General features: G+C 37.5%; 1 protein-coding gene across 6 annotated transcripts in view; it reads left to right on the top strand.

Annotated features, from left to right (window-relative positions):
- SPIN1 (spindlin 1) overlaps positions 1-23116 on the top strand; it is a 57033-nt gene that overhangs the window by 22623 nt on the left and 11294 nt on the right. For 5 of the 6 annotated variants that reach the window (XM_087741858.1, XM_087741860.1, XM_087741856.1 and 2 more), the window contains exons 2-3: positions 8685-8910; positions 21673-21721. In XM_087741858.1, coding sequence (XP_087597984.1) covers positions 8859-8910; positions 21673-21721 — 101 coding nt within the window. In that variant the 5' untranslated portion in view covers positions 8685-8858. Of the gene's footprint in view, positions 1-8684; positions 8911-17863; positions 17926-21672; positions 21722-23116 lie in introns of all 6 variants that reach the window. The other variant, XM_087741862.1, reaches the window with a different exon arrangement.

Below are 23116 nucleotides of genomic sequence, written 5' to 3'. Positions count from 1 at the left end.
CACTTTCTCTTTCATTTAACAGCTCCTACTCTGTTAAAAGAATCCAAAGTAATATTTTTAGGCAATTTTGAATATATAAAGTGATTCTGATATGACCCAAGCGATGAAGTCTAGTTACAAAATTTTTGCTTAATATCAGTGTCAAAATTGTCACTCTTAATTATTTGGCAATTACATTTTTCTGCTGCGTGAAGTGTTGACGCTGTGACATAATGTCAAGCCTCTGAGAACATATACGGATCTTTCTATGTAAAGTGGCAGAGACATGAGTTCAATTTTGTAACTTCTGGGTGGCAGTCTGTGTAGGGTAACTGCTAATTCTGTGTAGCACTTAACTTTCTTCTTTATGTCTAGTCTTGGTGCTCTCTAAGAGTAGTCCTCTGACCATTTGTGAAGTCAGCAAGAAAATAGATGCAGCTCACTTAACTTGTTAACGGTTAAGGCACTTTCAAACTTCTGATCAATTCTATCCTTAATCATTTATCCTTATACTATGATCTTAATTTCATGCTAGAAAAGAAATCTATGGGAAGACTTTTTATGCATTGATCTCATAGCTCTGTAGGCTTCTAGAGAAGGGTTTCATTACCATAACTGCACATTAAAGCTTCCCACACAGTGATTTCTCAAACTACTTGGACAGATATTGGAAAGTTAATAATGGAACTCCTTACAGATTATGTTGAGATTCCTACCTAACTTTTAAATGCAGGAAACTGTAGAAGATATTTCCAAGTCTCTGATGGATCACACTTTAACTTCTGCTTTTGTTTGCGAAGAATCTTTGGACAATTTGTTCTAAGTGCTTTTTTCCTGTCCCACTGAAGCATAAATAGAAAAACTAGACTGGTACAACCTGGGACTTCGTAACCCTGGAGGTAAATACCAGTTCTCTTATCATGTGGTAGTACATACTTAAAGTATTAAGTCATGTGTTCGAATGTGCTGAAATACTATCATCCACATGAAAGATTCTGCAAAGGAAGAAAGCCAGATATTCTTTCTAAGCGGTACCCGAATGGCAGATGAAAACCGTGATATTGTGCAAACAGATAAAGATTATATGAAGATTGGTGGGATTGAACTGAGAGAGAAAGAGGGAAAGAAATAATATGAAGGGCACGCAGGCTGCACTGCAGTACACACTGCGTCACAGTATATGTGCCTAATTTTGGCTGCTATTATGGTCAAAAGTTACTGCTAATTATCTGTAATAGCTTTAATCTAGACTGGAAAAAAAAAAAAGGTAAACTGAAATACATCTGAGGTACTTCTGTGCTTTCACTGTACAGATGTTCAGATAGCTGTTTGTCAGAGAGCTGTTAGGCTCTTCCAGGCTCTTCTAGTTGAGTCATCTCCAGGCAGTTTATCTTGGACAGTTTACTATTTACTCTCTGCTTCCACTTGCGCCCTACTGAGTAAAATCTTTGCTATGTGTAAATGCTGTGCATTTCACAGGGAATCCCTTGGAACTGTGTTTATGGTATGCCACTTGTGGAGACTGATGCTTTTTGAGGCCAGAATCCTACAGTCATGTTGGATATGGAGTTTATATTGTATACTGAGGCCTAGCATTAAATATCAAGCCAGTCAGATGAGAATGAGATGGCATCACCGTAATCTGTAGTTGACCAGAAAGTCTGAAATAATCCTTTGATTGCAGTAGGATTTAGATGCACTTCAAAAAGTGCCATCTTGGTATATTTCTAAAAAGTAGGAGTTTGATTCTAGATACCTGAACTTTCAAAAAAGTAGTTCATACTGTCTGGAGAGACTGCCTCCTTCAGTGCTTAATTTCTAGACAGCTAAACTTTAATAATCAGTTTCACTCATGTGGCACTAGTCAGATCCATCGACTGTTTTCTTGGGGTGGAAAACATTTGGGAAATCTCACATTTTATGGCTGTTTTTCACCTATGGATTTTATTTTAAGAATGCAGTGCTTACTTCTGTCAATGTTTAAGACAAACACCTTACCCTTCATTGTAGGATGCTCAGAATTAACTTCGTGAAATTGATCTCTCTCCCAGTAATACAGAGCTTTTCAAGGAGCAGATGCTAGCAAAATATGTCCAAACGGGACTTAGTGTGTTCTTCCTGTAATTCTGAACAGTTGTCCACAGTGGTAGTGTTGAATGTAATTAGTCAGGGTTTTGTTATTTGTTTGGTGTTTTTCCGTAGAAGGTGAAAAATCCTACTTGCTTTTTTTTTTGTGTGTGTTCCAGGCTATTGATGGATGGGTGCTCTAATGCAGGCAAGAACACACTTAAGAACTTCTGTACCTTGCATCTCCCACAGTAACTATTTATGTAAGCATAAGGGTAATGCAGACTAGGCTAAAGATTATTTTATAAGCTTTTGGAGGAAACATCTTTTTAGCGTTTAACCTGTAACAGTTGGTTTTTTTTTTTTAAATCAGAAATGGGTGCATTCTGACATAGGAACTGAGAATCCTGTGCTCACCTGCTCTCTTTACTGATGCTTTTACAACAATTTAGAACTGTAGTGTGGGAGTCCTGAAAACTAGTCTTGCAGGATGATACTCTGATGCTGGGAGGGTGGTCATTAAGTCACTGAAATTAAAGAAGATAAGCAAGTTTGTTTAAAACACTGTTTTATAATACTGATTCTGATGAAGTTCTTGCTGCTGTCTTTACAAAGTGGCTGAAACAGTCAGAGTTCTTTTCAAATTACATCTGTTGCAAAACTAAGAGTTCTTAAATGTGAGATTGGATTAAGTGAGACAGACTGCTTTAATGATGTATCTCATAGGGAAAATGCAGTGGAAATAAAGAACAGACTTTACTGTTGTCTCAGTAAGAGTTACAGTTTGCTAATTCAAGAGATAAAAAGCATGGATAGGAAACATTGGAAATTATACTTTCAGGATTTCTGTGGATGTTCTTTTTTTTTGTTGTTGTGTGTAAGAATTTTGAATGCAGTCTTCAAGAGTTAATATTTGCATGTGTTCATGTAAAACTGTACTAATGCTTCAAGTTAATGAAGTTAATTTTAAAAAAATCCACATTTCATCTGAAATACTGTTTCTAACTTCAGTAAAGCTATGGTAAGGACATGTGCTGGAAGAAGATTTAGACAAAACTTGTTCAAACTGTTGACTAAGAAGACTTCTGACAGATTAGTATCCTTTGTAAAGCTACCTATCTAATTCTGAGCCATTGGGATAATTCTTCAAAATAATATTACTGTTGATAGTTGTGCTTTTATTATAGTGTTTTCAGGTTTTTTAGGATGCCTAAATTATGTCAGCTTCCCTGGTTTTATGCTATAATATGAAGTTCTTGTCTTCAGAACTTACCAGCAAGCCCTTTTTTGCTCTGTATTATGGTAAATAGTCTCTCCATTTGTTTATGCTAAAATGTTTTAATAAATAATTACTTATGAATAGAAACTGCAGTGTGCTGTCTCTTGCATTCTATCTTGTTAACAAAAAATTAAAATACAGGAGTTTGCTGAAAGGTTAAACATTTTTATTCAAGTCCATAATCATCATAAAGTATCATAGTCTGATCCCTAGAATTCATTGGGTGTATGCATGTGCTGCTTCCTCTTTAGCAGGAACTGTAGAGTATTTGCAGTCCCATTCTCAACAAAAGTCGCTTGAATACACACGCTATCAACAAGAGATAGTTGCACAAATTTCAGAATCTTTCAGTCTTCTGCTGAATAATCTGCAGTGCATCACTATAGCATTGTCGCGTGAAGGTAACTTAAAATTTTATTTAAGTTTTTATATCTGTCATAGAATCACAGAGTGGGGTTTGTGTTGGAAGGGACCTTCAAAGATCATCCAGTCCAACCCCCCTGCCGTGCGCAGGGACATCTTCAACTAGATCAGGTTGTTCAAAGACCCATGCAATGAAACACATGTGCATTTGTGTGTATGTGTGTTTGTATATTTGCACATACAGTTGCATGCCAGTGCTGCTTGTTTCTGTACAACTGTAGACAGATAAAACATCTGTGGGTAGAGGAAAAACTGCAGAGGCTATCACAGGGGAGGGATAGTAGTACATGATTTGGGGTCTTTCGGCTTATAAATCCATAGTTGAAATGTATTGTTCTTCATGGTTGTCAGCTGTAAATCACACTTCTATGCTCAGATTTTACATACTGCAATCTTTCTTTTCAGACATCAGATGTTACTACCCACACAAAATCCTAGTGATAGGATAAAAAAAAGTTATTAATAACCAATATGCTGGATGAACCTGTAGAATACTTCCAAACAAATTTGGAATTTGAGTGGTTGAATTCTTACACCACAGAAAAGTGTTTGGGGTTTTTTATTAGGGAAGGAAAACAAAGTAACACAAACTAAAACTGGGCAAGTATTTTTATTCTCTCTGTTATTAGGAGATATTTTAACATTAAGATTGCCTTTGTGGAAGGGGGTGCAGAAGACTTGCATAGGATGATCCTTTCTGTTCATATGGTAAGAATTAGGGAGTGTAAATAACAGACATGCTTCATCCAACTTGTTAGTGCTGAAACCATGGTACTACTTCAACTGAAACATGTACCAGCAGTTCTGAGCTGCGTTATGGAAATCACAATACTGCTTACCAAGGAATCTCTTCAGCTGATGCATTTAATTTCAGAATGGCTCCTTCCACCGAACACTCTTGTGGTGTGCTGGTCCTCAACTACCAGTGCAGACTTGTAGGGGGGGAGTTGCATGCAAGAGAAGTGTTTTAGGAATCAAAGTGAAAATGTTGGAGTCCGCCAGGTGGTGCCAGAAGGCCTGCTGGCTGCGAGCGCGGGAAGCAGGAACAGACCTCCTCAGGAGGTGCCAGCCCATCCTTAACATCAAAGGGTGTATAACCTGAATTTGCAGTTCTGCATCTCAGAGATACAAGCAACACATGCTATTACCCTCCCTCTCCTTCCAAAATTTTACCCCAAAAATCAATGCCTCATCAAATGTTCTGATACTATTTCCTTCTGTGTTCATGATGGTAAAATTCAGATACGCTATTTAGGAGTGAGGCACTTAACTTTGGTTTTAATGCCGTTAGTATTAATTATGGCAACTATGTTTTTGTGCTACTAACATCCCTCTTCCATGGATAGTAGGGTCGTGAAGCTTTCACTAAATGTGGTAAACAACATTGTACTGTGTGTTGCAGTGACATGCATGCAGTTTGGTGGAAAACAAGCATGAAAGTTAACTGAAACTTAAGCTAGAGAGTTATTTTAGGTGTTTACACTTATTTTCATAAAGTTAAAAGCTCATATAAAAACTTTTTAATGTTTCTAAACATCTAACTTTATAGAGGGGGTTAAGCTCGTTCACAGTAAAAGCTGCAGTCTGTGGGCATGCTGATTTTTTTCCTCCTTTTGCCTTTATACTTCAAAAATAATTTCTTAACATAGCTTTATTTTTTTCCTGTCTTAATATTGTGTCTTCCTCCCTACTCCAGTAGCAGGATTGTACCATTCTTATTAAAACAGGTATGATTGACAACTTGTAGGGCTTGTGCTTTTAGTCTAACACTTGACCTTCTGTGAAACACTCCACAATAATTAGAACACTACCAGACAAAGTAGTCATCTAATCTCCACATTTTTTTTTTTATATGTGTGCTGTGATCTAGGAAGGCTTGTAAAAACAAACAAGCGAAACACCTGGGGTGGTGAGTAGTTGTGGCTGATGACAAGTCAAAAGAATGCCTGTCTCTAAGTGAAACCTGCAGCTGTGCTGCTGGTGACCTGTGCTCGCAGGGGTTGTGGAAATCAGTGCCCAACTGGTAGTCAGTGGCACTTCTCTTCTGAAAGTTACGGGCAGTCTGTAAAGACTAGTATAAGTTGTTTTGGATGTGTCAGTTCGGATCCAAAAAAGCTACTTGTGCTGGTTTTGCTGTATCTGCTGCTATCAGCAGAATTACCCTAAAAAGTTGATTGTTTCATAAGACATCTTACATGCATCCAAACAAGGAGTTACTATTCTTCCTTAACAGTATAGCTTATTGCTACTGAGTATGTCAGAAGTATGTTAAAAAACTTCTTTTCTACTTTTATGTGGAACATGACATTCTTCGAGACTTGTAATAAAATTTTGTAATAACGTTTTGCATTTTGTGAGTTAATTTTTTTTCTTGATGATTTTCCATATTAAGAGTTTAAGATATTTGCATGATGGCATTAAATGTGTTGTTTTGTCATTAATCATATTTAAGAATCCTAAGTTTCACAGGTTTTGGTTTATTTTTAATCTTGTAAGTGGGACTTAGTTACATATGCTTTAAAAGTCAAGATATTCTCAAAGTACATGAGTTTATTTTCAGAAAATCAGGTTTTATCCCACCTTATTAATATCCTCAGAACTGTCAGTGTGAAACTGAAATGTAAATTGAATTTAGAATGCGAGTTTTAGGAAAACTCAAGTTTTATTTGCTTTCAGCAAAAATCTTCATGAGGTTTTGAATTAGTGACAGCTACTGGCTCAGTTTCTAGAAAAACAGTTTGAACTGCTGAATCAGGTTTTTACTTCAGTAGCCTTGTGTCCTTATGTTCAGAGAGCACAGTGAAACACTTAATGAAGTGTTAGCAAATGAATTGTGACTCTAAAAGGATTAGGAAGTAATTTGCCCTTTTAGAAGTATGGCTCCAGATTTGTGCCGTAGTAATGATTGGGGACATACCATTTAAAAAAAAAAATAACTGGTAGAAAACCACAACTTCTGTGCTGTTACATTTTTATAAACCTAGCTACTTAACAACCAGTGAAATTAAAATACCTATATGGTACTTTATATTGTTGCCATGAATTGGAAATCGGGGCGGGGGAAAGTATGTCATACATACAGGTACTATGAAATATTTACAGCTTCTTGAATAATAGGTCAATGGCTTACTGTAAAAGGGTATGTTAGTTTGTAAATCCGAAGGCTTTTCACAGTTTGTGGTTTTGTGGCAGGAGGGTTGTTCAGTTTATGCTTTTTTGGGGGTTGGGGGGGTTATTGGGGGGGGGGGGTTAAGTGGAAAAATACAACACTAGATTACAGTTGATTCTCAACTAGTAGTTCCCCTGGAGGCAAAAATTGGATCTTTCTTGTATGCTTATGCAGTGCCTGTGAGACTGAATATGGTCATATATCACAGCAGCGCTCTGAATTCAGAGTTTGTTTTCATAATCAGTGATGCTTCTGTGCTGATTTATTTTAATCCGTAGTAAAATATTTTTTTAGTTTAGTAGAAAAAACAATCCTTATGCTGTGTTCTAGTAAAGTAAAGCAAGGTAATTGCTTCCTATTGCATCTTCAGGTGCTTTTTAAAAGTTGACTGTTGTTGCCCTGGTATCATTCAGCATTGTTGTGTATACGCTGGTAGATTTCAGGAAGAGATTAAATGTGGTAAAACTACTAAGTTCCTGTAACTGAATTTTTAACTTTAATTTCACAAATTCTTACGAATTTTTGACTGTGAATGTCTGAGTTTAGCTCTTCCAAACATAGTACGGATCTTTCTAAATACAAACTGCAAATTACTGTTTGTCTCCATATTGCTGTTTTTTCCTAGGAGTATTCCTCTGTGTTGCTCTAATGTTCCTAGAAGTTAATGGGTGTGATTCATGGAAGAATTGGCAAGTGTTGTTAGATGTAAATGCATTTTGCTCCATAACAGTTTTACCATACCTCAGGGCATGTACTTCTATGTTCCCCTATTCACTAAGGCACGAGCATAAGGTATGCTTTTTCCCTCAGCTGGATGACTAGTTAGGGGCATTCTTCTGTTTTTAACCCCTGTATGAAAATTGACAGTGGGTTCCAAAACTGAAATAAAAGAGGGAAGACTAGCGCTGATTAACACATTACAGAGAGTGTGATGACAGCAGTGATATTTCTTGAGGAAAAGAAGCTAAAAGGAGGATTTGACCTCAGTTGTCTTAGCTGTATGCAGCACTGAAGTAATGGATTAATCTGGATAAATGGTTCCTGTCCAAATATGTTAGTCTGAAATAAATTAACCTGTAATTTTTCAAATTTTCAGGTGATCACAGGTTTCTGTAATTAAATCCTGAAAAGGACTTTAATGAAGTTGTTCTCACTTATCTCCCTCATCTTGAGGAATGTGATGACTAAATATTTTAGGAATCTGATGAGTTTAGGTCTGGAGAATCACAAGAAACTTCTGCAGATCTTCTGTGAAATGATGACTTACTCAACAGATGGGTGGCTTGAGTAGTCATTGCAGTGGAATCAGTGTTTTGGTACCTTTTTTTTAACTTCTTTGAAGCAAAGCTGTTCTATGTGGATGCAAGGGTGTTTTGTTGTGCATAAATGGAAATAGTTGATTTCTGCTTTACCTCTGGTGAAGCTAATACAGTTTCTTCTAAGCTAGTAGTCATTCTTCCCTGTAGTAAGCTCAGTGGTTTTTAAGAAACTTTCCTTTCTGTATGTAGTTGACTTTTATGTGATATGGAACTTGCCTATGAATATGAGGGAAAGGTAGCAGCTCTAGTATTTGTTTTGCTGTGTTCTTGCCTATATGCCCTCTGCTGAATGTTTTCAGAGTAACAGAATATGAAGGAACTTATTGTTGAGTATGAAAATGAGCATGAAAGATAAACAGAATATTTTTATCTTAACCAAGTCAGTTAATGCTTATCTCAACCAAGTCTCAAATCAAACTATTTGTACTTTACCTGTTTTGTTTTTCAGAATACTGTAATTGAAAGTGCGTCTTCTACATTTGAGGAAGGACAAATTCATGATTGAATGGTGGATTAATAAGTAGCTGTCTTATTCCAAGAGTAAGAAGATATCCTGGGAGTTGGGAAGAACTGGATTTTCACCCTAGTCCAGCAGCTTTGCTGCTCACTTAAACACAGATGAATGAAGACCCCATTTGGAAAATCACCAGGTCAGCGGTCCAGAGCTGATGCAGGTGAGGTGTTTTTCTGGGTGGTTTTGTTTGGGTTTAGTGGGTAAAAAGTGTTCTTACTTTATAGATATATGTTAATAGTTTTATGAAGGTGTTATCAGTCCTGTCTTAAAAGAACATTTACTTTTGTTATATAAGCTGACGAATTGAAAAGGCATACATAAATTTAGTTTAGCAGTACAGATGTACATATAGGCAGTGTTTAATGTAGTCTATAATATCAAAGTTTTATTAGAACTGTAAGTTACATAAAATTCTAAAAAGGAACAAAATCAATTTTGTTGTAGGATTACATGGATATATTAGGGTGAGGATTTCTCTTGTTCATCTCAGAAGTGCTTCAACGTAAACAAATTTGTTCACCATATATTTATAACTTAGAGTAAAACTCTTCATGGTTTTATAGAAGCTGATCAGCTAGTAATTGTAAAAGAGAATCTCTTGAAGACACTACAAAAAATGCAAATACTGTTGCTACTGTGTGTGCTCTCTAAACTGAAATAGGTTAGTCAAAGTATTTTAAAGGAATTTTTTATTCAGAGAAATGCACAATATGAGTAAGCGTTCATCCTCTTATGACTAGTTAGACTTACTCAAAGTTTTGCAGCTTGAAAGACTAATGAATCTCAGTCAGTCTTGTGTTCTCTGTAGTAAGGATTATCAGCAGTGATGCAAAAAAAGCATCGAGTGACCAACGGAGAATTGTTCTGTAGGTTGATACTTGGCCCTGTATAAATTAAGCTAGACTGTGCTTCAGCTGTGTGTAGACTAGTGTGGGACAGGGACTAGAAGTTATCATGTGAAAGCTAGGAATTCTACAGACCAGCATTTTGAGAATGAAAAGGTTGGAGATGAATGTTGTTCATTCTTCTGTTCAATTATTTCTTTTTTAGTTGAACTCAATTAGGTAATAAAATTGTTTTGTATATTTAGTCAATTTTTTTCTGTTACAAAATTATTTCATGTTTTTCGGGGCAGGGAAGTTCGCTTCCTATTTTATGCTGCAGGAAAATTCACTAGTTAGTGACCTGTGCAGGGAGAGACTTTGTAGACACATGATGCAGCATATTTTCTATCACCAACCATTGTGAATTGGTGCTTTTCTAAAAACCTCAAGAAACTGTTATGTGTAATTGAGAAAGCTCAGTGAACTTTTAAAATAACCAAGCAGTAGTCCATTCTGGTGCTTTCAAATACTCATCCAATTCATTGAGAACTAAAGCAACTGGTATGGGAAAATTTCCTTTAAACCCTTTAGAAACTTTAAAAACTGTGTTTACCTGTGATTAGCTTACATTAGTGTTAATTTGCTGTCACTTATTTGAAACATTTACCGATTTCAAAGGTAACTTAAGCAAACACTTTTAAAAATTGTTTCAAAGGGGAGACCCAGTAGAGAATCTTAAATGCTTGGTTCAGTGAGTTTTCATTCCGTCAACTGACAAGTCATCCTTCCTCTTGACACTAGCAGAGTACCTGTGGGAGTAGAATTGTATTTTTAAGAGAAAAGAAATGAGAACAGGCTTTGACCTGGTACTTAACTTCAGTCTTGTTGACTTCGAAACATCAACTGGGCACTGTGCCCAAGTTCAAAGAATTCAGGCATTAGGTTTTTAAAGCAACCTTAAGAAGAATTTAATTTAAAGACTTCAGTGTGACATGCAGTGAACAACAAAACTACCGCACAGGTTTGAAGTGTCATAATGTGAAACTGGTGTAGAGGGTAATTATGTGGCTAGATTTTTTTGTCTGAAAACCAACCAAGTTAAGCTAGGAAGTTTTACTTAAATACATTGAAAAGAAAATTTTGCTTCCTATTTGTTCTTTTGACTCTTTTAAAAAAAAAAGAGAGAGAGAATTCAGAGATTTATTTTGAAGAGTCATGTGTTCCATTATTTGTTCATTATAGTTTGTCCTATAACTGTCACCATGCCAAATTGTCATTAAAATTGACACACTTTAGATGCCATTTTTACTTTTTAATCCCTACACAACAGTTACAGTTTCTCTTCATCTTTTTTTCTGTGAAGTTTTTTAATCTTAACTGAGAAGTCCTTAACTTATATCATTTGATTGATGTAGTATCACTGTCATTTAAATAGAACCCATAATACCATACATATTTGGTCTGCCTCAGCTCTTGGCATAGTCGTGGCCTAGGCTTGGGTGTTGCCAGGGTTCAGCCTCCGGCTATTTTATTCTTGAGGAAGACAGCTGCTGACCTCCTTGCTGTTGTGGCTCCTCCTTATGATCATATTTCGTAGGCTCAGGCTAGATAGCTTTTAATGCTTTTTTTTGGGGGGGGGGGAAAGAAGGGAGGGAATGGAATTATCAGCTGTTTATTTCTTGATCATGGATACGCATTAGCAAAGAGTACAGCAGGCAGCCATCATTAGGAGACTGCATAGCCCACTCTACAATGAAGGTTGGGCATGGGCCTTCTAAAGGCAGCTACTGAGTAAGAAAGACAGAACATTTGTTTATCGCACCCAGTAGTTTCGCTGATAGCGGTCAAATTCTTCCTTTGAAAGGAACAGCAAATGCAGTAATTGAGTTCATCAGAGTTTATAAAGTGATGGGTTTGATGGCTGGAAGAGAGGCCTTGCAATGTGATATGAATTAAGATTATAGCGAGTTAGTTGTTTAGGGTTTTTATTTTTTTAAAAAGTGTTTCTAGCAGAGAAAGCTATCAAAAGTGCAACCAGGTAAAGTGACAGAGTGGTTTAGGCGGCAACTCTGTCTTCTCTTTAGAAGGAGAATTTGGTTACAAGCAGGTGAACAGATATTCTTCCTTAGTTTTATGTTAAAAATTTATTTGCTAGGGAAGAATGACTTTTAGTGCTGCAGTTGTGGCAGTGTTCTGTGCATTCAGATTAACTGTGTGTCTGATCCTTGCGACGATTTGTAGGCTTTCAAAGTGGTCATGGTGATGTTTTGGGTTGGGTTTGTGGGGGTTTTTTTGTTTCTTTCTGTTTTTCTGTTTTTTTTTTTTTTGTTGTTGTTTGTTTGTTTTTTATTATTTTATTTGGGAATGTTAAGGATTTACCCTAGTTAAGTGATTACCAAACTTGACGGTTACTTTATTTGAAATAATTAGTACTGACAGTTACAGTGGGGGTGAGCATGACATTTGTTACCTACATAATTGGAGAGAGGTTTGACAGATACTGTTACATGGATAAGGAGTTGGCTGGGTGGCTGCATTTGAAGAGTTACAGTCAACAGCTCAATCTCCAACTGGAAACCAGTAACGAGTAGTGTCCCTCAAGGGTCTGTACTGGGACCAGTACTATTTAGTATTTTCATCAATGACATAAACAGTGGGATTGAGTGCACCCTCGGCAAGTTTGCAGATTACACCAAGCTGAGAGGTGCAGGTGATTTACTAGAGGGAAAGGACGCCAGCCAGAGGGACCTTGGCAGGCTTGAGGAGTGGGCCTGTGTGAATCACTTGAAGTTCAAAAAGACAAAGTGCAAGGTTCTTCACCTGGGTTGGGGCAATCCCCAATATCGATACAGCCTGGGAGATTACCTGGGGGTACTGGTGGATGAAAAATTGGACATGAACCAGCAATGTGCACTTGTAGCCCAGAAAGCCAGTCATATCCTTGGCTGCATCAAAAGAAGCGTGGCCAGCAGGGCAAGGGAGGTGATTCTGCCCCTCTGCTCTGCTCTCGTGAGACCCCACCTGGAGTCCTGCATCCAGATCTGGGGCTCCCAGCACAAGAAAGACATGGACCTGTTAGAGCAGGTCCAGAGGAGGGCCATGAAAGTGACCAAACAGCTGGAACACCTTTTATGAAGAAAGGCTGAGAGCGCTGGGATGTTCAGCCTGGAGGAGGCCTTTAAATTTTATAAGGGGGGCTTATAAGAAAGATAGAGAGAGGCTTTTTACCAAAGCCTGTAGTGACAGGAGAAGGGGTAATGGTTTTAAACAGAAAGAGGGTAGATTTAGATTGAACATAAGGAAGAAATGTTTCGCAATGGTAAGACACTGGAACAGGTTGCCCTAAGAAGTTGTGGATGCCCTGTCATTGGAAGTGTTCAAGGTCAGATTTGATGGGACTTTGAGCAACCTCATCTAGTGAAAGGTCCCCTTCCCCAGCAGCAGGGTTGGGCTAGGTGATCTTTAAAGGTCCGTTCTGTGGTTCTGTGATTTGCTAGAACAGCTGTGAAAGAAAGTCTTGTACGTCAACAAGTAACTTTCAAACAGGATTTGCTGTTAGAGCATTATTGATGCAAATATCTTATTTTGACACTTATTACCTTCTGGTTTTAAAGATGGTCACCACTTCCAAGAAACTACACAAACATGTAGTGTTTCAGAACAGCTTAGATGCTTCAAGTGGAAAATACGTTTTTAAAAGTCCTGCCTATAAAATTGCTATCACCTGGGAGTAGATAATACAGCATTCATGTATTATTTCTATTATTAATTTTTCCTCCTGGTTAAAAGATATGGTGAAAGCACAGAAATCGCTTACAAAATTTATATTTGATCAGTTAATCATGTAAAATCATAAAATTGTGGGATTCTAGGAGGTTCTTGGATCAGGTACAGGCTACAAAACACTACCTGGAGATATAGATAAGCTAGTGGTTGTGTCTGGTATTTGTATAGGCCAATATGATTACTGTTAGAAAATTTAATGCATTACCAAAGCTTTTTGAAACTGACTTTGATTTTATCCCATTGTAGAGAACTTATCAGTAGTGACATTAGAGGTGTGGTGGCTTCTTTGAAAAAGCCAATTTTCGTCTGTCCTGTCTGTCTGCCTACAAAGTAAATGCTTTTATTTGCTGTAAAGTAGGTGTAAAGGAAGAGGTACCTTTGATTAAAATCTCTAGGCTTTTGAAGTATGTCTTTACTGGAAAACATACTTCATAGTTCCATCTTGAGAAATAAAGGGTAGCACTGAAGAAAAGAAGGAAGTCTAGACTTTATTTTTTCACAACAGTAGAGTACATGGCTACAGGCTCCCTACATACAGTTTGTCAAAGTATAGAGTTGTTTCCCAGGATACGGTTCCAGTAGGTCAGCCAGCTGCCCCTATGCATGGCAGTATGCCTGTCTCTCTAATTAGTCTATGTCTGTCTCCAATATAGGGGAATACAGGTTTTTTTAATTAGCATTATATAGTATAATTGGTTGTAAAATAAGTTGTGATGACCCTTGTGTTTACACTTAGATTTGGCCTTTTTTAGTCTAGTGATCACCTGTTTAATGCTGTATAAGTAACAGGCATGGTCCTCTAGCGTCCTTCCTAGCAGTAATCTCCTACAGGTACAGAATCCCAACAAACTGCCTGATGGTCAGGAACAATGGTAAAGATTTTACTGGGTGGTTTGAAACCAAAGTAGTTTCTTAGTAAAGAAAAGAACTAGGAAACATTAAGTCGTATACAAGCTTTTGTATTTTTTTTCCCATTTAAAAGCAAGTGTAAATTGTCTTTGTGAACTGAGAAAAGAGGTCCCACTCCTAGATGTGACTTGATGAGGTTTGCAGTGAAATCTTCTGGCAGAGTCAGAATTCATTTTATCTCTGTACTTCTGGTCTGCTTTGATTGATTAAAAGAGCTTTCTTCCTTCCCCAAACTCTCTTGAGGTTGGGCAGTACTAGGTGTGAATAAGTATGTTGATGTATTTCTTAGGTCCCTGAAAGTAATTCTGAAATAGCCTCCAGATGCAGAATAATTCCTGTGGGATTACTGCTGTTCCCACAGAAGATTCTGAAATACAACTTAGAAACATCTGGCTTTTGCTGCTTGCTGTAAACACAGATGATATTCAGAGAAATAAGATATTGTGGTGTGTTTTGAAGAGTCTGTCTGATTTTCCTGGATTGAATGGAGGGTGCCATCTGATGTGACAATAATAAAAACATTGCCAGTAGCTTTCTCCCAGCCTTCTCACTAATCTCTCCTGCTATACCCACCAGCTGAAGTGACATGTGTACTTCCCATGGAGTCAACATCCTGAAAGAATGTTTGGTTTAGTGTGTCTCGTCTTATCCTTTTTCCATGTCTGTCTTTGTCTAGTGTAAAGTAGAAGTATTCAGAAACATGGTTTCTAGTTTTGCTGTTGAATTTTTAAGGAACTGAGCATCAAAAAACACAGACCTTGTGACAATTAAATGCTTAATTCTATTGCTCTTGACAGGGAGTTGGAATTTGTGCTCACTTTCTATATAAAAAAAAGTGTTTCTGTGCTTTTATGGAAGTGACTGAGACATAAATATTTTTTCCTTGCTGAGATCCATCAAAGTTTGAATCTTTGCTGCTTATTACAAAGAAGACTAAAACTAATCCATGTACTTTGTTTTTTGTTCAGTATTAATTTTTTCTGTTTTTATGTTCAGGGCAATTTAGTTGTACAGAGTATTTTGAGGTTACCTAAAATATGGAATTCCATGGAATGTTCTGGTTAGAACTTGTCTTTCCATAGTTAAAAGGAGGTAAAGAATGTGAATTTAAACCCATTCAATGGCATTCATGCTATATAGGATGTAATAACTCTCCTTTATTGTTCTCTAATTAGTATTAACATCTTTGAAGTCACTCTGCAGCTTGTGACCAAACTGTGCTTGACCCCAAAACACTTGGTACACAGATGTTTGTTTTTTTTTTTCTCTTGAAAGATTTGCATTAAGATACTGCCCTTGAAATGTTTGGGATTTTTTAAATGCCTTTCTGCTTTGAACTGGGCACTTGACAGAGAATGACTAATACTAATTAGGCTTCTGTCCCAAGCTATTTAGATAGCACTGGATGTTTCAGGAGAACTTATATAAGCCAGGTTACTGCTTTGTTATGTTCCACAATCATTAGGTGAAGGAGATCATCAGCATTGTAAGTGTATGTTAAAAGTTAATTTAAAAAAAAAAAAAAATTCTCTCTCCACAAAAAAAAAAAAAAGTTTTAAGTCATTAAGACATAGCAATGCAACATCATAGGCATCACTCATTAAAATGTCATGCATTTACAAATAAACACCTCTGTAAAGAAACTCTAGAAGCTCTTGCTAATTCTAAATTGGGAAAGAAGAGTCTTCTGCAGAGCTGACTTCTTGCCACATAAAGATAAGTTTCATGTCTGTTTTATTTTGTGGTAGCTTTACTTCCTTTAATCTTGCAAAAAAGCAAAATACACAGGACTTAAGATATCCTTACACATCAGAAGAATTTTAGCATTTCCAATTGATTTCTTAATTTCTGTAGGGAAAAAAAGAACAGCATTTCTAAATATTTTTATTGTGAATTGGTTATAATGGGCTTTACAACTTCAAAGGAATAGTTTTTGCAGCCATTCAAAGACCACTGTGCATTAGCTGCTTGAAACAAATGTTTTACTTGGCATGGATCAGATGATACTTTGCAAGGAAGAGATAATAGAGGTGCTTTGGGGTCCATAGCTATTCCTCTGTGTGACAGGGGCTGTTCAGTGTACTTTTTGTATTTTTACTACTGGTGCTTGTGTCTGTTGGAACATATTGTTCCACATCACTGGACTTTAGTGTAAGCTCCTATTAGAGAAATGGTCTTTCACATGCTGCTGTTAAACATATAAAGGCATGTACATCTTACTGATGCGATTTTGAGGGTTACAGCATTATGTAATATATGGTCTTCAAGTGTGGAACTAGTTTCCTAATGTGTAAAAACTGCATTTGCTTTATTTTTTTATTATTATTATTTTTTATAAATAATATCTGAAATTGTTTTAGCGGTTACTTTAAAGCATTACTTTGTTTTAGATGCTTTGGTAATAAATGGGAGAAAAAGCAGTTTGAAGCGGTTCTGGTGTGTTACTACTATTTTACCTAGACATCATCGTTGTTTTTCGGTGGCTGAAATGGGATCAGGCAGTGAAATTTGGGGGGGGAGGGGGGGTGCTTGTGTGTGTGTTTAACAATGCAACTGCTACATCAAGCTGTCTTACTGTTACATGTGCATGAACTGCTTAAGTCGGCTTCTTTAATTGTCTTGATTTCAGAATCCTCACTGAAGACTGCAAGGATTATAGGTGTACTATTTGAGTGTATCTTGTTAGCAGTAAGGAAGATACTGTCCGGAGTGATAAAGTGGTACTGTTGGCATCTTGAACACTTACCTCTGTCTGTGCCATCATCTTCTCCGAAGTTTAGGTACAACTCCAAACTCTGGATGTTACTGAACTTTGGCCCTATGAGTAGCTCATAGAGTTCTTGCAGCTTTCCAGTAGCAATGGAAAAAAATACTGCTAAAGGAGTTCTCCTGGTCGAAGAAAGATTTGAGGCAGGAAGATTTATCAGTTAATTCTAATTTTGACCTTGTTACTAGAGTATGCTAAATGTAAGGATTCTGTGCTGTTCCATCCCCCTGTTTAGCGCTGCTGTAGGGGGACAGAGATGTTCATGATTCAGTGAACTCTTGCTACAATTTCTTCAACTGTCTAGCCAAGTGAAGTCCTACACAATTCAATAGTTTAACCTGAAGATGTCTTTAAAAGCTCCTTGACGCATTACTGAATTCAAGACAGTGCAAAATACAAAGGTGAATTCTGGCAAATAGGCTTGTGGTCAGTATGAGAGTGGGTTTGTCCTAGGATACTTGCTATACTATCTTCTTGAAAGCTTGTTATATTCATATTAAATATCCAAATGCCATAACTTGTGTATTGAACTGGGAGCTATTTTAAGGTACTGACTGACATAAGAAGCTGAGCAGTGCTTAGTCGTCTTAGTAGGCTTTGGTTTAGAGCTCACTATATAAATGAACAAGTTGAATCCTATCAAAAATATGAGGTTCCCAAGGTGAAAAGTTAGTGAACAGGGCAAACACCCATTCCCAAATGTCTGCATAGGCTCTCCTTTATGTTTATTGCAGCTTCTGTAGTCAATCTTCTTTCTGTGTACATCTAAAGTTCCTATTCTTCGCTTTGGAAGATTAAATGCTTTGGACTTCCCTTCTTATGTACAGGTTCAGAGTCCTTGAGCAGAGGACGGAAAAGAAGCTTTGTGCTGAACCATTCTGCAGAATGTGTGGGTGTTATTTCTGTAGTGTTTTTAACGACTAGAGGTGATGTAGCCAAAATCTTACTTCGTCTCATCAGCCAGTAATGTAAAACATAAAATGTGTGTTTGTGTTAAGATGATAGGGTTCCTCTACTTCAGAAGAACAGATTGCTTTTTCTAAGTATTTTTGTCTTTACTAAAACACCACCATATTTGTATAAAACATGTTTTATTATATTATGTATCAATAAAATGCAGACACCTTATATACAGAAGACATAGCTGGCAATATGATCAGAAAGGTTGTTTAGTGGTAGTAGTCAAGTCCCAGTGTCCTTTGGTTTTCTAATCAAGCTCTTTGTGATACTGGGTTTTTTTTTAATTTCCAGCTAATAGTCCTCATAAGCATGTGGTTTGACCGTTATAAGACCAAATAATTAAAAATTGCAAACAGGATCTTTACTGTAGTAATTGGCATGTAAGGCTTAATTTTTGAAACCCAAACATTTCAGATGTCATTACAGCTGGAAATGCAGGTTCCTGAGGATTTGATACGAGCTTGTGTTGTAAGATGTACTAGTATTTTAATACTGCCATTTTTGTAGCTTTGTATGTGTCCTCTTCAATTTTTCACATGAAAATGCAAAGATTAAAATATTTATGAAGACGTTGAAAGTTAATGGTACTTCTAGTGCTTGAGTCTCTTGCATGACACTACCACTATCATGGAAGTTTTCAACATATATATTTCAAAGCTATGCTTGGAACATGCACATAGTATTAAATTTAAAAATAATGTGTTTATTTAGACCTATAGAGAAACTCAAATATTTATCTGTAGGTGTTAATTTAAGCATCCATAGTTGAAATTCTGGGCATGCTTTTACATACACAAGACAGTAGTTACATATGTGTCAGTCCAGCACTCTGACCAGGTTCTTTTAGATGTTGCAGACAAGGAGGGTTTAATGTTTTAATACCAATTGAAGATACTCAACATTACATGGCATTCTGATTTAGCAAAGCAACATACTGAAATCACAACATAATCGTAATACAGCAATTGCACTATGACAGTGGCTATTACAGTGGCCTCTTGATGGTGTGAGCCACCTCACTGCCTTTTGTCCTGAGCCCTGTAAAAACCCACATGGCTGGCCCATGACTGACCTGCCCTGTAGTGCCCAGGAGACTTGGCAGCTGCCTGTCCTGAGCTACAGGCTCTGATCTGTCCAGCATGTCCAAGATGTCAGATTTCAGTATGGTGATCTGCAACTCTTGAGTATTCTCCCACCACCGTCTCCCTTGCCTGTCCCCATCCCTCCCCGGCAGCTGACAGGGACCTGCCTGGCCCAGCAGACAGCATCGCCCCACCGCAAGTCTGCCTCTGGCCGTGCAGGGTTTGTGAGAGAATCCCCAGTCCTTAGTACTAAACCTTGAGCCTCCTCCATGGTGAGGATAACCTGATTCGCTCCTTTTCCCCATAAACAGGTCATCCATTCTAGGGGTGTATCTCCTGATTTAGCTGAAAATTTAGTTTGGAGATCAATTTAAGAAGATAAAACTTTTCACAAGGGGATGCATCTGGTGTCTGCTCAATTTTTATCACAGTAGCAACCACTTCAAAGTTACATTCTTTTTCTGGACATGTGAATAATCATTATGAGTGTTGTGGTTTAACCCCCGGCCAGCAACTAAGCACCACACAGCCACTTGCTCACTCCCCCCAAGGTGGGATGGGGGGAGAATCAGAAGGGTAAAAGGGGGGGAACCTTATGGATTGATATAAAAGCGGTTTAATAATTAAAAAGAGATAATTTTAAGAAATCATAAGGAAAAGAGAAAGAAGGAGAAAAAAAAATCAGGAAAATAAAACCCAAGAAAGACAAGTGATGCAAATGAAAACAACTGCTCACCACCAACATGTCCAGCCAGTCCCCAAGCAGTGGCCCCTGGCCAACCTCCTCTCCCCACCCCCACCCCCCCACCCTGTTTTGTTGCAAGCATGACATCATATGTCATGGAATATCCCTTTGGTCAGTTGGCATCAGCTGTCCCATCTGTGTCCCCTCCCAACTTCTTATGCACCCCCAGCCTGCTCGCTGGTGGGGCGGTGTGGGGAGCAGAAAAGGCCTTGACGCTGTGTAAGCACTGCTCAGCAGTAACTAAAACATCCCTGTGTTACCAACACTGTTTTCGGAGCCAATCCAAAACACAGACCCATACTAACTACTATGAAGAAAATGAATTTTATCCCAGCCAAAACCAGTACAATGAGGGGAGCAGGAGAATTGGGATCGAGCCAGACATTTCCTGGCTATTTGTCATCTTCAGCATACATAGCAGCCATCACTTTAACAGCGTCTATTTGAGTTGACCTTAAGTAGATGAACCCTACGCATGTGGGCATTGGATATGATCTGAGGCTGCAGTTTTCCTTCTTAGAACTCATTTTGATTTTTCTAGCTGTGGACATCACCTTTTATACATCATGTTATCTTTCATAACTGTTTTTTTGTATCATCTTGTTCTTGCACATCTTATCTGCTGACTTCTTCAATACTGCTTGCAAGTAGCTTTCTAACAACCAGCACAAGTCTGCTTTCCCCTTTCCTCTCTCCCAGCTTATTAGAAGCTTTCCATTGTTCTTATTCATCCCAAAATTTCACTGGCATCAGTGCAATGTTCTATCCATGAAAAATCCTGCTTAGGATTTCTCCATTCCTCTTTTATAAATTTATCAGCTAGCTTTTTTGCAGCCTTTGTTAACACTCACAAAGTTTTGTATCCTCTAAACAGTAAGGAGACTGTCTGCAGACAGTCTTTTCACTACCCTTCCTTACTCACAGTGCAAGTGACCTCTCTTAGGCTCTTATTTATGACTAAAGTGCTAAATCAGAATTCCCAGTATTGTTGAATTTTTACTAAATAACATTCACCCTATTGTGTCACAGACTATCATGGCCATGATGCCAGTTAGTGTCAAGAGTCCACCACTCTCCTGACCAGATTCTCTTACATATTGCACACAAGGAGGGTTTAAGGTTTTAAGAACCTTTTTTTTTTTAACTTTTTTTTTTTTTTACATTGCATAGTTTTTGATTTAGCAGAATGTTACAACTGTAAAATGACCAGTACCTAGCAGAATATAATAATTGCAATATACTATTATATCTCAATACAAACATACATATGTTTACTGGTTTCTATAACATGCTTACCGTCACAGCACTGGGTGTCCCCAGTTACTGGGAAGGAATACATGGGTTGAAGCGAGCTCAAGACTGTTGCTCTTCTCAAAGCTCTTTTTGTTCATTGTTCTGTTTTTATATGCTCTGTTAGGCTGAGATGTGTATATACTTCCCCAGTGCTGGTCTGTCTTACTCTGGAAGTCATGTATTTGCACCCTTTTGATTAATTCAAGGGTGAAAAGTTACACAGCCGGTTGATTCACTAAACTGTTGTAGCTGATTGATCATCTCAACTGTTATAGCCATTTTCCTAGAACAAAGACCACACAGGTCCCTGTTAAGTTCAGTTTTCTTTTTAACAGTTGTGGTCAGTCCCTCCTTCTGTTCATCCCTGAGCTTCATGAGCATGTAGCCTGTATCTGTCTCTGCAGAGCCTTTAGTAGTTCATTGATCAGTCATAACATGAAGTATTTGGATTCTTTACATTTTAGCATTCAAAAGGAAGACTTTTGTATAAGGTGGCTTTTTTGGCACTGTATACACACTTTGTTTTTCAATAATTCTATCATCATTTATATTGTAGGTCATGCAGGAGTGTCTGCCAGCATGATGAAGAAAAGAACTTCCCACAAGTAAGTTGTTATATTTTTACTAAAGTATAGCTCTCAGTAACTGGAAGTACTGTTCTAGAAATATATCTGTATTGTTCCACTCACTTTGTTCTTGAAAATCATGTGGAGTAATATTCAGTCTGTCTACATGTGTAGAGTCAGACTTTTAATTCTTTCAAGACGGTGATAGGAAAGAATGCCCCACAAATAGAGTTTTAAACATCGTTTTGACTGTTAATAGAAAATTATCCTTGAATACAATTTTGTAATTCTTTCTGGAATTCAGAGGGAAGGAGTTGTGAGCCAGAAATTAGCCACCTATACTGTAGGATCTCAGTTCTCTGGCACAGAGTACGTGCATTGTCACCAAGCCAATAAAAACTGCAGAGTATGCTTACTGATAACTCCGCTTGGAAATAATCTTAGAAATACCTAATCTTGCATTCACTACAACTGTAGTTTTGAAAAGGATTTTTCAGCTTTCTGAAGTAAAGAATATACTGAAATACTTCTGTAGGGAGGCTGCTATTTGTGTGTGAAGGATATGTGCTTATCCTGCACATTCATGGCATGTATTTTTCCCTCTACAACATTTCTAAGTAGTAGCAGCTGAACATTGGTGAGTACCTGTGTGAAAATAGAGGTAATGTTCTGGGCATAATTGGTCTTAGTGTCAAACAGCAAGATATCATATCTAGCTACATCTCTGGTGGGAGAAATCTAAGCTGGGTAAGTGTGAAACTTATTAAAATGTTACTAGCTGTATTTTAAGTGTAAAGTTGTATACTGGTGCATCAATCAAAAGCAATTTGTTCAGCAGGTGTTATTTTCTACAGTTAACATCGTTAATCACTGCTAACAGTGTTAACTGTTTCCCAGAGACAACACCTGATGTAAAACTGCTCTAATCCCTTCCACCAGCTCATCATTATCCATTCTTGTTCATCTTCATAGAAGGCAAAGAGAAACATTTATTTGTCTAGGGGCAGGTAGAGTTGGTTAAAACTTAATTTCTCTTGTTCTCTTTCAACCGCTCAGAGAAAGGAGTGTATGATGGGAAGACTATCAGAGGTGGGTTGCCTTTTGTACTTGAGGGTGGCTAGATTTGTCTTTATTGTTGTGGTTATATACACTTATTTAAATACCTAAATAGGCTTTAAATTTGTTAGCATAAAAGCTTTTATGGGGCATAAGAAGTTTTGATCCCAAGTGACATGATTTTGAGGCATTTAACTTAAGCATCCAGCTTAGTTTTATGTTAATTTAGCCTAGTTCGATTGTTTATTAATTATTTAGTGAAGGGTTTTTGTACCAAACCAAGATGATTTCTTGAGTGCTGCTCCCTGGCTTGTCTGAGAATGAGGCAGAGTAGTAGACCATACTAGTTTACCATAAACAAGTAGGATATGAATGACC

The sequence above is a fragment of the Nipponia nippon genome, unplaced genomic scaffold, assembly GCF_047370975.1.
Source record: "Nipponia nippon isolate SJK-2023a ecotype South Korea unplaced genomic scaffold, ASM4737097v1 scaffold_8, whole genome shotgun sequence".
NCBI lineage: Eukaryota > Metazoa > Chordata > Aves > Pelecaniformes > Threskiornithidae > Nipponia > Nipponia nippon.
This window is presented reverse-complemented; position numbering and strand designations above follow the sequence as displayed.